The sequence below is a fragment of the Sitodiplosis mosellana genome, unplaced genomic scaffold, assembly GCF_009176505.1.
Source record: "Sitodiplosis mosellana isolate CC-2019 unplaced genomic scaffold, AAFC_SMos_1.0 Smas_scaffold_6226, whole genome shotgun sequence".
Lineage (NCBI taxonomy): Eukaryota > Metazoa > Arthropoda > Insecta > Diptera > Cecidomyiidae > Sitodiplosis > Sitodiplosis mosellana.
In genome coordinates, this window is record NW_022601467.1 from 15,888,709 (window position 1) to 15,904,790 (window position 16,082).

Consider the following 16,082-nt stretch of genomic DNA (forward strand, 5'->3'; position numbering starts at 1 on the left):
TCAGTTGAATCCTTTTTTATTTTTCATTTTTTCTTCCAATAAATTTTGTGCTTTCCTTTCAAAGAAAATGAACAAAAAATATATAAATGTCTTTCTAAACTAAATGCTGTTCCTGTCCATAAAATAATTTAAGTTAATGCTTCTTCATCTTTCTCTCTCTCCCTGAATTCCAACATTACTTATCAACATGATTTCATTGTGAATTATTACACTATTTTTGTAACGTCAATGCATCGATTTCAAGCTTGAAATGAGAGCATCAGCTATTTTGTTTAAGTTAACGGAATTACCGAAACAAATTATTATTATTGATGATGATGATACTGACAAGGAAAAGAAACAGAAAAGAAAATACAGATGATAAATAAGAAGATAACTAAACATTTTACAATTCATATGCCAAATGTCTGCAACTATTGTAACAGAGAATAATGTTCTTTTTTCGTTTCGTTTTGTTTTTATTTTACTTTGGATGATGATTCGATTACGATTATATGCAGTAAGCACAAAATGAAAGTATACTATTTACCGAATAAATTCTACATCTAAACATTCTATAAATAAAGAAAAAGGAAAACTCATTTAACGGAAAACAAAACAACAAGTGTCTTCGTTATTTCGTTTATTTTCTTGCTTTTTCTTTTCATTTTTCTGTCTTCATTCATTTTCAGTTTCGGTTTTGTTGATTGAATTTTGGTCGACTGTCCGCATTGAATCTGGTTTGAGATTCGCTATGAATGCTCTGCTTTTCAATTGATGAGTTTCTTCTTTGATTTCGGTGTGGAAATTGTACGCAATTGAACGCGGCGCGGAGTTTTCGAGTTTTTCGTATCGGGAGTGCTGCTTTGTTCATTGGACGATGATGATGTGGATGATGGTTCAGGAGCTGGAGTATTTGTTATCGCCTTGCCGGGTGTGTCGGTTTGCTTTGTTATTGATTCGCTAATCGTTTCGGTTTTGATCAACGTCAATTCACTTTCACCCTCATACACCAAGTGCATATCTTCGGTTTCATCTTCGATCACGATTGGTGCATCGTCTTTCTTGGGTTTTTGTTTCGACTCTTTTTCTTCCGTGGTTTTTACGGTGTCAATTGGAATTGGCCAAGCGTCCAAAGCTTCGTCTTGATCGGCCGCTGATTTCTCTACAACCGCTGGCGAGGATGGCAAAATGTTACGTGGTTGCCGTCGAATTGCAATCAATTTTGGCTTCTTTGCACTGAGCGCTGCCGATTCAGTGTCGGATGATTTTGGCGTTGCAGTGGCGGACGATGGTGTTGATGGATTAGTACGTGGCGCACGTCGTATGGCAATTGGTGTCGCTTGTTTCTCCTTATACTCTGGCGATTCAAATGTTTCGGCCGAAGCAATGATCGTCTCTGGAATTTGGATTTTCGGCTTTACGATCAATTGCGCATTTTCTTTCGTTGAGATCGATGTCGTGGGTGTTGATGCTTCTGTTTTGTCGGACTTTTGCATTTTTGGTGATGTTTTATTCTTGCCATCATTGCTGGTGCGCTTTCTCTTCGTTTGATTCTCTTTGTCGTCGGTATCGACCAGATTGATCGATTTCTCGTATACCTCACCCAGTTCACCGTCTTCGAAGGAAATCAATGTACAAAATCCATCAAAACTGGACGCGATCAAAATTCGACCATCGTTCGACCATGTGACATCGGTCAACCTGGCGTAATGAATATCCGAAATCGATCCGAACGGTATCCGTTGCTGTGTGTCATACAGATAGACGGAATCTTTCGAAACGACTGCGTAAATCATTCTGTAGGGTAAATCGATCATCGGTGGATTGTTCTCATTGTGTGGCCGCAATTTGAATATGGTCGGACAGAATCGAACCGCTAGTGTGAAGTGTTTCTTCGATGGTATAATAACGGCCGGCTCTTTTGAATATCGAGTAAAAATGTAAGTTACGTTCTGCAGCTTGTTTTGTTTGTCGGCTTTCTCGGGTTTCTCGGGCTTTTCCGGTTTTTCAACCGCTTCATCTTTTCCATTGGAAGCATCCTCTTTGTTCTCATTTTGTTTTTCTGCTTCCTCTTTGTTTTCAGTACTCGAAGTAATTATGTCCGTACAACCAGACGGCACAACCCTATGGATAAATGTTTTGAAAATTAGTGCTCATTGTTTTGTGTTCGTTGATAAACAAACATACAGTAAGTTGCCATCGGGTGAGTAGCACAATCGTCGATAGAATGTTGGAAGTGTGTCGTCATGGAAGAGCCGAATGTTTTTATTGAACAGCGGTGATGACGGACCGACTGGATATGTTGCCTTATTTATGCGACGAAGAACTTTACCGGTTTTCGAGTCAAAAAACCGCAATGTTCTGAAATAAAAATTCATCTCATAAATGATCATCAAATATTTCGAGAATTGTAAACAAACTACACACCGATCTGATGAAATCGTTGCTAAATACTTGTCCTTTGGATCCCAAGCGACGCCCTGCACAAAGTTTTTGTGTTCGTTCAAAAGGAGTTTACTTTTTCCTTTCATCACATCCCACACCATGGCCGTGCAACCAACTTCTCCCGATGCCAAATACAATGAGTCCAATGACCAAGACAAATCAAGAACGTCATCCAAATGGCCACGCAACGTTTTGAAAATGTTCCATGTTTCTCTGTTTGCTTCACTGCTGTCATCTTTTCAATCACAATGAACAAATGAATCGGTTTCAATCACTTTTTGGAACAAACAACACTCAGACCACTAAACTTTTTCTTGTTATGAATACTCACCGAACAGACCGGGATCATTTTCACCTTTCAATTTCCAAATGAAAATTGCTTCTTCATCCGCTGACGCCAAATATTGTCCAGACGGTGACCAGCGCACAGCCATCACCGATTTCTGATGTCTTGCCAAATCAGATGCCAGTTCCAATTTTGGCAAACCTTCGTCATTCTCGGAAATGTACCAAATCTATTGGATTCAATTATGTTTTTTTGATGAATTATATTCGAAACACTCTCCCGTCCGGAGCTAAAGTTATTGTATCTAGCTAATGATGCGTCAATTTAGTACAAACCAAAACATGTGTGTCCAAACCACCAGATGCCAAACGAATCTTATTATCACCTTCCAATACTTTCGGTTGAATATCTACACTCAACACTGGATCACGATTATGCCAGGAAATTTCTGGTATCACGCACTTCATGGTCAAGAATATATATATTTTAATAACAAACAAAATTCAATTGCAAAATTCAACTCTTTCTCTTCTCGTTTTTCTGTTTCCAACCAAGCAGTCAACGAAGTACAGCCAAATTATAATATATAAAAACGTCTAAATCGCGCCAAAACAAAATGTCAAATCAACTTGATTCGCCCGACACACAACTTACGCGTGGCGCCCTCTGCTCTCATGGGAACATCGCAAAATACTACACATGCATTCACATGCGAATAAATGTAGAGGGAAACAAGTAATTCAAATCGATGTAAAACGTTATGAAATTCAATTTATTAAGGAATGAAGAAAAAAACCTGGTTTTTTGTTGTCAATTGATTTATTTAATTTTAAAATAGACTTTTGTGAATGAAATGAGCACTTAAACTATTACTTTTATTACATAAGATGATTGTGTTTTGTTGGATGATGTGATAAGGAGATTTTAAGGTCTCGATTCGAAAGTTTCCGTAGTTCAATAGCTGAGTGTTTTAATTGAATGCCACAATCTGGACTGGCATTTTGAGGTAACAATGCTTCTCGCTCAAATAACGTTGAAAGCGCGTCCAACAGTTCAACAAATCCCAATGAAAGTGCCGCTCTTCTGATGCAGTTGAGCTCCTACAAAAATGTTCGAAATGTTGGCATTTTAATCAAATATTGAGTCAATCTCTTCATGATTTGAAAATTAATTTGAATTATTTCTGATTTTCACAACTAATTTCATTGAAAATTTCTCTATAGAATAGGTTTGATGGGAAATTGGGAATTTTCTCCCGGTAACGCTCCGTTAGCCGTGGCAAAGAATCGAAAGTCGCTCAACCATGGGATATTGTCGTTGCCTACGAAAACATGATTTCATTACCAAGAGTGAGCGTTTTTCATTCAACTTAAAAACAACGTGTCTGGCAGACACTAACTGCTGTTTACCTGGTGGTAAAATCGTTAAGATGATATTTGATTTTCGTTTGCTGTCTGAATATGAGTGCAGAAAACCAAACCAGTCATCGTTGAGAACAACAACTGCCGCTAGATTTTCAAATTTCAAGGCACCGTGTAGCAGCACACAAGCAGACTCATCGGTGGATTTATTATGGTCGGATCGGTCATCCTCTTCTGATTTTGAATAAAACGACTTGATGTCGTTCTCCAATTTTTCGGCATCGGTCGTTCCTTGTGGCCGAGCTGTGGTTAAATTCTCATTCGGCAGTATTAGATGACGACTCACCGACATTGGCGAACCAATATCGGCTAAATTGAGAAACCCACACACGGTTATAGTTCGTGATATCATTTTTGGTGGTTCTCTCTCATCATCGTACGGCTGGAATGTGACAAAGAAAGTCGTTTACTTGATATTCGCCATATCTTTCATTGAAATTTGTTGGAAAAAAAATTCCGTCGAATTTTCAAGTAAAGCTTACCATTGGCGATGGCCAAATGACAATTGGTGATTCGAGCTTATGGTATTCGCCACAATTCAGAATGGCTTCAAATGGTTTATAGTTAATTTCGCACATTTCGTCAATGAGCCGCGTGATAATTTCATTCTTCCATTGTGATGTGGTTGGAAAGGCTGCTGCGTCTCCATTGTATGTACTCTTAATGACTTTACTGGCTTCGGATTCAACGTGAGCAACAAACAGTTGTCCCTTCTGACCGCTTACATCCAGAAGCTGCTGGTACAGTTCGATTGCCGTTTGAAAGTATGGCTCAGCTGTTGAGCCCAGACAAATGAAGCTCAATTTGCTCAGACCTGAAAATGGAATCCAACTCTCGCTGGACGTTTCGTTTTGCAGAAACTGTGGCTTTGGCATATTGGTCGATGATGTCGGCGCCGCTTTTGATGCATTCTGCGCTATCAATGTGGATATTGTGCTATGCAGAGATGTCGTTCCAAGGCCAACGCCACAATGTGTGAATGCCACTATCTTTTGAGAAGAAAAATGGACATGGATTTTCGACGAAATTTAGTTTTTCAGAGCTATTCCAACATACCTGATTATAGTTCTGGGAGCCCCAACTCGATAGAAGCATAGCACCAGCTGATCGAAGCATATTTTCGAGGCACACCTTGTCGTAGTGCTCAACATTGAACAAAGCCTGTCGGATTGCATCGTAGTCTCGTGTGAAATCAACCAGAACGTCGTACTTCGATGAAAAAACCACCTGAACGGAAGAGGAAAATGCCATTCAATTATAATTCAACAACACTGCGTCGATATAAATCGATTAAAGAGGGACAAAGAATCAGAAATAAAAACACATAGAAGAATTTCTAACACAAAACAAGTTGTTGTTTTTTTTTTCTTGTATTTTATTCAAAATATTCAGTTAAATTGATTTGTTTTCGTTTGATTTTGTTTAAATACATTGGCGCTAGTTTAGATGTTAAGAGAATTGAAAACGGTTTTATATTTTAAAATTTTCTGTTGTTGTTTTGCTTTTTGTTGTTTTTTTTTATTTAAATTGAGAAACAATTTATTTTTAAAGAAATTCGACTAAGGATCGCAATTGGTTGACACTATTTGGCAGCTTGTTGTGCTTCACGTTTTGCGTTAACCAGATCAACGAGTTCTTTGACACGTCGTAGGCAATCCTTTTTCGATCGATTTGGTATGCATTCAGCGATACGATCCCAACGATCCGGTGTTGACACGGGATATGTTTTCATAGCCTGCTCAAGCAGTGCTTGTTCGTCTTTGCCCCATGCGGTTGTATTGGCTGCTGTTGGGGCTGGAGCCGATGTTGGAGCTGGTGCTGGTGTTCCGTTTGATGTGGCTGGCTTTTCACTCTTCTCATTCTTTTCGCTCTTCTCAGCGTGACCGTTCAGCTTTGTTGTGTCGGCTGGTTTCTTTGATGTTGTGCCATTGGTTTCCGGTTTCTTACCTTTTTTAGTCACACCAGCATCATTCTCATTGTTTACACTGATTTCAGCATTGTCAACGATTTTCAGCTCTTTCTTCGTCTTCTCAAATGATTCGAATGCGTTATTGTTTGCTTGCGTTTTGAGACTATTGTGTGCGAAATCGCTACTCTGCAAATCCTTGGCTTTATTCAGGACATCACGTGCGGCAAATTTTCGATTCGATAAATTGGTGCAGTGTTGATTCAAATAGTTGGCAATGACTTCCCATCGTTGCACCGTTCCAGCCGGAAATAGATTTACGGCTTTAATAAGAACTTGCATATTCTCCGGGCTCCACATTGCACTTTTATCAACCGCCTTTACGGCCGTATTCTGTTTCGCTTGTTGGGCTTGTTGTGCGGCTGCAACTGTTTTACTAGCCCCAAATACGGCTAGCCGTTCTTCCTCCAATTTCTCTTCGGTTTGTTTCAACATTTTGATGAAACAATTCCGGCCGCCACTTGTCAATTCTTTATTGAAACTTTGCAATTCTAGATGTTTTAGCATTTCGCATATCTTTTCCACGCCTTCCATGTTTTTGATTCGTTCTTTGTCACTAGTTGAATAATAATTGTTTTCTTTGGCCATGTCGCGCAAACTTTTTCGCTCTTTCTTCAATGCACGCTTTTGTTGTTCCTTTTCCAAACGAATCTGTTCGATACGCTTTTGTTCGACCTGTTCGGCTTTCTCTTTGGCCAATTGTGCCTCTTTGAGAATGCGTTCCTCTTCGGCCTTTTGTGCCTGTACCGCGCTCATGCGTGCACGTTTTGCCGCCTGTTTCTTCTCTTTCTCCTCATTTTTAATACGAACGATGCGAGGATCATTGTTATAGGCTAAATCGACTAATGCTCGAATACGTGACATTTCCTCCTTTTTTCGCTTAATTCGAACGGCCTTGTTTTGCTTATCGATCCAACGACGCTCTTCACGATCTTGCCCCTTGTCCTTGTCTTCTTCATCCAAGTAGCTATACTCACGCCACGATTCAAAACTATACCAGAAATTATAAAAGTTGTCCACATGTTGTCTATTGGCATTTTCATCTCCTAAACAAAGGCAAAGCAATAAATGAAGAAAACATTTGTTAAAAACTGAAACAATCCAAGTGGTCTGTCTTCAAATTTTTCACCTATTTCTGGAACTTTCTTCTTTTCGCTCCATCGTGCATTTAGGCCGAAATACTTGGAAAAAGTCTCGAAGAAATTCTTATTAATTTCACTTTGTGTTGGCAATGAGTCATCAAACAATGGATCGACCGAATCGTATGAACGTCTTTTGGTTGGATTTCCTTATGAACGAAAGAAAAGAGTTGAAAATAAAAATGAATGTTTTAATTGAAATGATCGCCCGTTCGTTTGGCATTTAGCACATTTGGGGTTGAGCACGTATTTCTCTTAGCACTGTTGATATTTACCTAGAGTCTCATATGCTTTTGTTATACATGTGAAGTAATCGCTGTCGCTGTTCACGTTTTCGCCTTGTGCTTTTCTTTTGTCGGGATGATGTTTCAGAACGATTTTCCTATAGGCTCGCTTGATATCGTCATCACTGGCATTGTATCTGAAAGAAGGTATCATACAATTGCCGCATGAAATAAAGTACTGGTTGATTGGCAAAATTCATTACAATGCTGTTGATTAAACACAAGTCAATTTATTTTAATCGCGCCGAGAACATACCTTAGATTTTTCAATCCTAATACGTGATAGTGATCTTGATCCTTCCATTCCTTTGGATCCAAGCTTTTCAAGTAGTCAACATCGATTTCGAATTCGGTTTCGTTGGCCGAAATTTCGTCTGTGGAACTGGCGCTCGATAGGATCCCATCGACACCGTGTCGAATTTTGTGTATATATTTCATAAAATGTGGTCCAGCGCATTGGATTCGTTGTTGATTTAATGGTCGGCATATTGCCACTGTGTATGTTGGATTTTCGGAGCTCATTTTTGTTTCATTCGCACTTTTTGTGTGTTTGACTATATCGAAATTGTTTCGCAAAACGTTTTTCTGTTCCGTGTAAACTCGGTCGAATTTATTGCAATTTTCACAATTTTTTTTAGCTCACTGACGCACTTCCTATCTATTTTACACTGTTACGGGATTGTCTCAGGTACGAATATCGTGTAAATTTCGTTTGTCGTCTTTTTCTTTATTTTTTCGATTTCGTTTTGCGATCGAGAGAGCTACAGCTGTCTTTTAATTATAATCAATTTCAGTATTGCAATGACACTACGCTGCTAAGCTAACCTCAAACACGTGGTATAGCTCAACATGAATGTATTACTCCTATACCGAACACACAATGCGATGTGTGTGCCAAAAAAAGTGTATTTGACAATATAGCGAAAATCGATGGAATTTTTGCGATTTGAATGCTACTTCGGGTATTTCGTGTAGGTTCGCACACTCTTCGTTTTTTGCACTTTGTAATTGCAAATAATTGGTTGATAAATGGTTTTGCAGCAGATAATATAAAACCGTTAAACATAAAAAAATATATCACATAATTTATTTTTTCTATTTCTTTCTACAATCGAATGGCAATCGTACACGAACAATACCGTAGCCAAAATAGCGCGCGGGTTCTATGCGCTTTTGTTACATTGATTTCGACAAAATGACTGAATAAAGCACACACTTGACACTATAACCATTCAATTTATCAAACGTTTGTGTATCGCCATCTATCGGACTTCTTAACATTTACACTCAATTGACATAGAATTGAGATTTAGTTTAGGATTATAATTATATCAATATATTTTGCACTTTTGTTCTTAAAAAACAAAAATTAATGATTTTCATGATTTAAATCGATTGATCGATCAATTTAGATCAATTTTTCAACGGAGTTACGTCCATTTGTTCTTGCAATGATTTAGACAAATCATCAGAAACAGTGTACATAACATTATGTCAACACTTTGAAAGAATTTCCAATGTAAACATAATGAAATGCATATATTTTATAGAATAATACACTTTTCAGCTGAACTTTCTGGTACTTTTGTTCCATAATCACGGAGAAAAAGACCGTAAATCGCTTATGTTATTGTTAAGAATGTTGCGGTTTTATGGATAAGAACCTCATATTGGTGACTGACTAGCTGTATTACAGCGATACTTACCAAAGCGACATGCTCCAGTTTGGAATTCTTTGTGAGATAATTCAAAAATTCATTAATTCCCTGGACGGCCAATTGATTATACGTAATGTGTTCATCGTTTGTGCCATTTGTACCATTTGTTGTAACCGGTAAAGTCCTTGTCATCGACAATGATACGTCCAATGCAATGATTGTCGGCATTTTCCCGTTCTCTCACTCGAACCAAAAACAAAATCTCACGTTATTTGTCAAATGCTGCAACCACCGATCGATTCAATAAATTCAACGAGAAAATAAAAATCCAATCACAATTCGCGATTCGAAACAAAAACAAAATTCTATCGGCTTTTTCAAGTGTACATCAATGCCACACACAACATACAAAATAACTTTCGAACAAACACGAATATTGACGCAAAGCGAAATGTCATGTCAATGCTTTCGGTTTGTTTTTTTGTGATAGTTGTATTTGCGGTACGGATTAGACAATCGGCCTCGACAACTGCTACCACCCGAAAAACTTGCAATTTATTCTTATCTGAAGGGTTGGCATACAAATAAAGTTGTTCCATTGAGAGATAGATATATATCGAGAGAGTGTACAACAGCTGTCAATTGTCGTAGGGATTTTCGTCGAATGTTGTTTTTGATTGCGCTTTGCAATCAACACGCATAGAAATTCCGACAAAATTGCACTCGCGTTTGCTGTGTGGCTAAACTTCAATTCGAATTGCAAGACAACGAGTGAATTTGATTGTGGTTTAAATGTGTGATTGAAAATCGGTGTAGCCAGCAAAAATGTGGGATTCATCAATGTTTCTTAGCACATTAACACCGAAATTTTATGTTGCCCTCACCGGAACTTCTAGTCTTATATCTGGTTTGATACTCATATTTGAATGGTGGTATTTTAGGAAGTATGGCACCTCATTTATCGGTAAGTTAATCAATTTTTCAATTGGATGGAGTGCGATGTGTATATATGACATTGTTATGTCTTTGCAGAACAAGTGTCATTGAATCACATCAGCCCCTGGTTCAATGGCGACACTGATGATGAAACAAGCACAACAAATAATCAACCCGTGCCCGAGTGCAAGGTATGGCGAAATCCATTGAATCTCTTTCGTGGATCGGAGTATCAGCGCTTTTATTGGGCAGCTGCGAAAGAACCGCTCACCTATTACGATATGAATTTGAGTGCACAAGATCATCAGACATTTTTTACATGCGAATGTGATGCTGGCAAAGCCGAGTATGAACTCATGCAAACCGCTTGGCGTGAACGAAATCCAGTGGTACGGATCAAAACTGCACGCGATGGTAAGATCAATCGAAATGTTTCCATTCCGAGGCAAGGATTAAATTAAAAGTGAATTGTTTTCTTTCCCATTGCAGCGCTGAAAATCAATCCAGAGTGTGGACCTGCGTATATTTTATTAGCAGAAGAGGAAGCAGTAACAATAGCCGACGCTGAAAAGTATTTGCGACACGCACTGAGGGTGGCCGAATTGAATTATCGAAAATCCCAAGCGTTGCAGCATCAAGGACCACTTGCCGAAGCGGCACATCGTCGCGATACAAACGTACTGATTTACATAAAACGTCGACTGGCCATGTGCGCCAGAAAGTTGGGCCGTCTCAAAGAGGCGGTAAAAATGTTCCGTGATTTAACAAAAGAAATACCACCGATAATGAACGTACTGAATATCCATGAGAATCTCATTGAAGCTCTCTTAGAAATGCAAGCGTACGCCGATTGTCAGGCCGTGCTGGCAAAATACGATGACATCTCATTACCAAAATCGGCAACCATCTGTTATACGGCCGCTCTGCTGAAAGCAAGAGCTGTCAGCGACAAATTCTCACCGGATATTGCATCGAAAAAGGGTTTGAGTGCGGCCGAAATGAGTGCGGTTGATGCGATACACAGAGCTGTCGAATTTAATCCACACGTTCCTAAGTACCTACTGGAAATGAAGTCATTAATCTTTCCACCCGAACATATTTTGAAGCGTGGCGATTCGGAAGCCGTTTCCTATGCATTTTGTCACTTGGCCCATTGGAAGAATGTCGAAGGAGCACTGAATTTGTTGCATTGCACATGGGAAGGAACATTTCGAATGCTTCCGTATCCATTGGAACGCGGACACCTATTTTATCCATATCCAACGTGCACCGAATGCGCCGATCGCGAACTCTTGCCATCATTTCATGAAGTATCCGTGTACCCGAAGAAAGAGCTACCATTTTTCATCATTTTCACCGCCGGTCTCTGCTCATTCACCGCATTGTTGGCGTTGCTCACACATCAATATCCTGAATCGATGGGCAATATGGCACAAACTCTACTTAATTGGCTTGCGTTACCGTTTTACTTTGTAAAAGAGATGTGGCCGTGCAGTTTATTGCAGCAAATATATCGAATCTGAATTTTATTTATTTTTTAACTGGTCACGAATTCACAACCATTAAAAAAAAAACAAAACAAAACAAAGGAAACAAACATACACAAATAAATCATCATAAATGATTGATTGAAATGAACAAGTAAAACAAACAAACTAAAAACTAAGTTTGAATTTCTGTATTGATATTATGCACTGTATTTCTGTATCTCAGTAATAAAACTAAATTATTGAAAATTTATGAAATCATTTTGATACTGAACTGTTTCTTACTCATGTTTCAGATGGCACCACTTGATTCTAGTGACTTTTCTTCGGTAAATGCCAACCAGATTCAAATTTCAACGAATTCTTATGTTTCGAATGTGTGCATGAACTGCAGCAGTTCAGTCGGTTTTCAGCTGCAGTGAATCACAAACATGAATTGTGAAAGAATAGTATTTTATCGAAGTTTGTTGGATATTTTCCGCCAGGAAATCCAACTGACTCTTAACAATTATGTCACAAATGTGTCAGCTTATGTGCCAAACTCATTGGAAGCACCCTTGATCATCCGATTTGATTTGAACTACCAGCAACTAGCAATGGCTGAGGAGATGAAGTCGATTTTAAGCGAGATCCTGGACGAGCCACTGCAATCGGTGAAAGATATGCGAGAGGCGGCCTGGGTTTACATTTTCAATCTCCTGGTTGAAAAGTACCCAGAATCAAGCATTGGCCTGCAATTGCAACAAATCCATTGTGTCATTCGATTCTCGGATCTGCCATTGAACGAGCATTTTGAATTCGTCCCGTTTCGGCATCCCGTTCGACTTTCACTCAGTGTGATGAAGTGTGTGCTTCACAGTTTCGGCGACCGATATCAGTGTGTGCGACAATCAATTTGGTATTGTCCCAAGAAATGCTCCAACAATCAGAACCACATCTTGGCTGGTGAACATGCGTGCAAACACAATTGTTCCGAATGCAATGGCAATCTCAGCGAATATGAGGTAAGAATCATTCGATAAATATGAAGTTTTGTGTAAGATTTGAATGCTTTATGAAGAAAATCAAACGAAAAAAACCAAAAGTCCCACAACGAATCGTCATAGAGAAATATGAAACAGTGTTTGTATTCTTTTCATTCTGTTTAGCATCGTCGATCCACGTACAACTGCCGTATGGTGCGAGTGTTCAATGCCAAATGTTTGGAGACACCAATTCGATACGGGGAAATTAGCCGTAACGTTCAAGTGAAACTGTCCGATGAGTTGTGCGACGCAGAAATGGTGTTGGGTCAAATTTACGTTCTCATTGGCACATATGACATTTTAAACCAAACCTACGTTGCGTGGCAATTCCAACGAATCAATGAATAAAGAGCAAGATACTCGATAATGCAACAGTCAAACCAGCAACACATTCGATTTTGATCTTGCTTAAAAAATGTTTATTCTTTTATAATTTTAATTTACAATATTTTATATAATAAATCTTAAAAATTATCTAATGGAATTCGCACTTTTATTCCCTTGTTTTAGATTAAATCAAAGACTTTTAGTAGTATATGAACTGTTTGGTTGAAATTGATTCACTTTTACAAACAATGCAGAATAATAGCACTGTGCAAATAAGTACCATGACATAGCATTGATAAAGAATGACGTCGTGTATTATTTAACCATAAAGATTGCAAAAAACAAAAGCCCCGATGAATTAGATTCCATTGTCTTCTGTTTGTAAACTGCAAAAGAGAGATGGAGAGAGAAAACACACAAATTTAGTCATACACAATATTATAAGTGCAAATTAGTGCGAAATCAATGCGATTATCAACCTACTTTTTGAAAGCCCATCGTTGTGCCGTTGTCAAACACCCGCAAAAATACACCGCTTACATCATTCTTGCCATTCGGTGTTGTCATTCATTATTCAATTTGTTGTTGATGTTCTGAAAATGATAAAACAAACGTTTGTAAATAAACGATTCCTTTTACAATGCCGCTCATTTGGTGTCAATGATTCAGTTTGAATGCAATCAATACTCACCGATTCTAGATGATACATTTGACAGCTACGAAACCATGTGTTGTTCGAATCCTTTTTACAGTTGGCGGCTGTATTTTCGCTGTTGTTTGTTGTAGTATTTGGCAAAGAGTTTTTGTATGCGTCATGCTTTGATGAAGAAGACAGTCACTAAAGTTGAGATGAAACGACCTGATGATTCATTGTTGATTCGATTGTGTTGATCATGTTTGCGAATACAAACAATATCGCTTCGGCGATTGATTGGCTTTGATTTGGCAACAATTATCTCTAAATAATACACAAGGTCTAAGGATGCTTTGATCTTAATCCCAAATCTTTTGGCAATTTGCATTTTGCAATTATTCCGCATTGTTCATGAAACTGTATCATTTCGGCAATATTTATTCTGATTTTTTTTTTGACATTTTATATGTAACCTATCGAGAAATTCGATAATCGGCCTGTCTTGTCTTGAGGATAGTGTTGAATAATATGTATATTATACTTTTCATTCATAGAAAAATCAGTTTGGAATTCTTAGTTAAAAGCAGACAGTTTTTTGTTTTGAAAGAAAAAAGCCATCAAATATAAAGGCAACTCACATTAATAAACCACATGACTGCCAGCTGTCAATGGCTAAATATGTTCAGTGAATCTTTCGGGTTTTCATCTCTATGCAACACACAATCCCAGAAGAGTAGGCTCAGGTACATACAAAATGCACCGTTCTTTAGTTTCTTGTTGTTGTCATTGTGTAATTTACAGAAAGCCTTAATTATAATTGCCATATTTTTTGTGGAATATGCAAAAATCGAAATGAAAAAAAAAATTTAAATAAAAAAATTGAAAATAAATCGTTTTTTCTTTGCATCGAGTATAATTCTTTAAAATTAAAAAAAAAAACATCTGACTAACTCATCGTTATTTTTTTCTTTTCATTGTTATCCAGCTTGTAAATTCGTCTTGTTTATCATCATATTTCTTGTGTTACATTCAGGAGGCGTGAAACATACGGCTATATATATATTCGACCGATCGAAAAATCGCATCTCAACGTCTTTGTTTCCCTAATAAAAAAAAAACTTCCATCGGTTTTCTTCTTTTTTTTTTTGTTATTTTCGACTAGCGCCAAAGAGGGTTAGAATTCCAACTTCGTTTACTTGATTTTTTGTTTTGTTTTAATTAACGTCAGTTTCTTGATTTGAGTTCTTGTCACTTTCTAGATTGCTCTATACGTTCGAACTGAAGTGAAATTGCATTTATTAATCAGTCTTTGTTAAATACAACACATAAAATTAGTTCAATTTTATTTTGCCGGTATTTTTTGTTTTTGTATATATATTTTTTTCATCGCGCCTCTTTTTGGTTACATTTTGATCCTTTTTGTTTAGCAATTGTTCCACAACGATATCATTGTTCGTCGAAAAATGTTTGTATATGCTGTCGCTCTCTAACACATCCGTAGATGAATCGAAAAAAAAGTGTTGTGTTCTCGATATGGATGAATCGTAAGAAAAAACAAAAAAACGAAAACAAAAAATAATAACTAAACACGAAATGGATTTTGCGATGCTAATAAATTAGATTACAGCAGGTTTAGATGGCAATAGAGAAAAATAAATGTATAAGGCAACAATCAATTTTTTTCCCATCATAATATTTTCGTTTGATTCTTTTTTGTGTTTTGTTGTGGTATTCGTTAAAAATACTAATTTTATAATTTCGATTTGTGTTTATCTCTTCTCAAATTTTTGCGTTTTCTTTTCACTTTAAATTGGTTTACTAATTATTCACATGCGATTAAGCTTGGATTGATTGGTTTAGCTATTATTTTTTTTCTTTTGTTTTACCATTTATTATAACAATTAGTTTAATATGTATTTATTTACAATGTGACATGCTTTTTTTATTTAAATCAATTATTATTATTAGAGAACTTTTAATAAATTTTCTAACGATTTTTTTTCCCATTTCTAAACGTTTATATCAATTTAAATATTGAGTTGAAACTGGAAAATAAAACATTAAAGCCAATTCGAGTTGCCTTTAAAAAATAGGTAGATTCCTTTAAATTTTTTAATTTTATTCTGTTTTTTTTTGGTACAAACACTTTTTTTTAAGCTGCGTAGTTTTTTTTCTTAACGAATAACAAGAATGAATCAATAATGTTGATTGGCTGTATGATGTCTGGTTTAAACATGCGCACCGGTTTAAATTTTCTGTTCCTTTCTGTTTTTATTTTCCTTTTGAAACTCGTTTTTCCAATTTCATTTACTTTTCAATAGGTCATATTGCTATCGGTTTTCCTTATAGTTTATGCTGTTTGAATTAATTCAATAATTATTTGTTGTTTGAGTATTTCATTCCCATAAGTTTAAATGTGTTTTTTTTTCTTGTTTAATTCCCATTGATGAGTTGGATTAGTTTATTACTGATTGTTAAAAAGGAGTCATTTG

The 16,082-nt window shown here is 37.1% G+C and overlaps 5 protein-coding genes across 5 annotated transcripts; 2 read left to right on the forward strand and 3 right to left on the reverse strand.

Moving 5' to 3' along the window:
* On the reverse strand, positions 1 to 3,339 carry LOC129578215 (chromatin assembly factor 1 subunit B). Its single transcript, XM_055466436.1, has 5 exons — positions 3,049 to 3,339; positions 2,759 to 2,942; positions 2,410 to 2,662; positions 2,170 to 2,343; positions 1 to 2,106 (listed from the first exon to the last, which is right to left on the reverse strand). Exons 1-5 carry the CDS (start codon positions 3,178 to 3,180, stop codon positions 750 to 752), a joined length of 2,100 nt encoding a protein of 699 aa, XP_055322411.1. The 5' UTR covers positions 3,181 to 3,339; the 3' UTR covers positions 1 to 749.
* A 591-nt stretch (positions 3,340 to 3,930) lies between these two features.
* On the reverse strand, positions 3,931 to 9,619 carry LOC129579482 (integrator complex subunit 14-like). The gene is made up of 5 exons (XM_055469592.1): positions 9,230 to 9,619; positions 5,191 to 5,361; positions 4,617 to 5,123; positions 4,123 to 4,516; positions 3,931 to 4,034 (listed from the first exon to the last, which is right to left on the reverse strand). Exons 1-5 carry the CDS (start codon positions 9,407 to 9,409, stop codon positions 3,931 to 3,933), a joined length of 1,356 nt encoding a protein of 451 aa, XP_055325567.1. The 5' UTR covers positions 9,410 to 9,619.
* On the reverse strand, positions 5,603 to 9,234 carry LOC129578221 (dnaJ homolog subfamily C member 2). Its single transcript, XM_055466454.1, has 4 exons — positions 7,780 to 9,234; positions 7,515 to 7,660; positions 7,230 to 7,388; positions 5,603 to 7,146 (listed from the first exon to the last, which is right to left on the reverse strand). The coding sequence occupies exons 1-4, from the start codon at positions 8,043 to 8,045 to the stop codon at positions 5,717 to 5,719; spliced, it is 2,001 nt and encodes a 666-aa protein (XP_055322429.1). The 5' UTR covers positions 8,046 to 9,234; the 3' UTR covers positions 5,603 to 5,716.
* Positions 9,620 to 9,669: 50 nt separating the features above from the next.
* Positions 9,670 to 11,857, forward strand: LOC129578222 (protein ST7 homolog). Its single transcript, XM_055466455.1, has 3 exons — positions 9,670 to 10,145; positions 10,214 to 10,531; positions 10,607 to 11,857. Exons 1-3 carry the CDS (start codon positions 10,007 to 10,009, stop codon positions 11,638 to 11,640), a joined length of 1,491 nt encoding a protein of 496 aa, XP_055322430.1. The 5' UTR covers positions 9,670 to 10,006; the 3' UTR covers positions 11,641 to 11,857.
* Positions 11,858 to 11,973: 116 nt separating this feature from the next.
* LOC129578226 (uncharacterized) lies at positions 11,974 to 13,185 on the forward strand. Its single transcript, XM_055466479.1, has 2 exons — positions 11,974 to 12,608; positions 12,753 to 13,185. Exons 1-2 carry the CDS (start codon positions 12,036 to 12,038, stop codon positions 12,975 to 12,977), a joined length of 798 nt encoding a protein of 265 aa, XP_055322454.1. The 5' UTR covers positions 11,974 to 12,035; the 3' UTR covers positions 12,978 to 13,185.
* Positions 13,186 to 16,082: the final 2,897 nt, after the last annotated feature.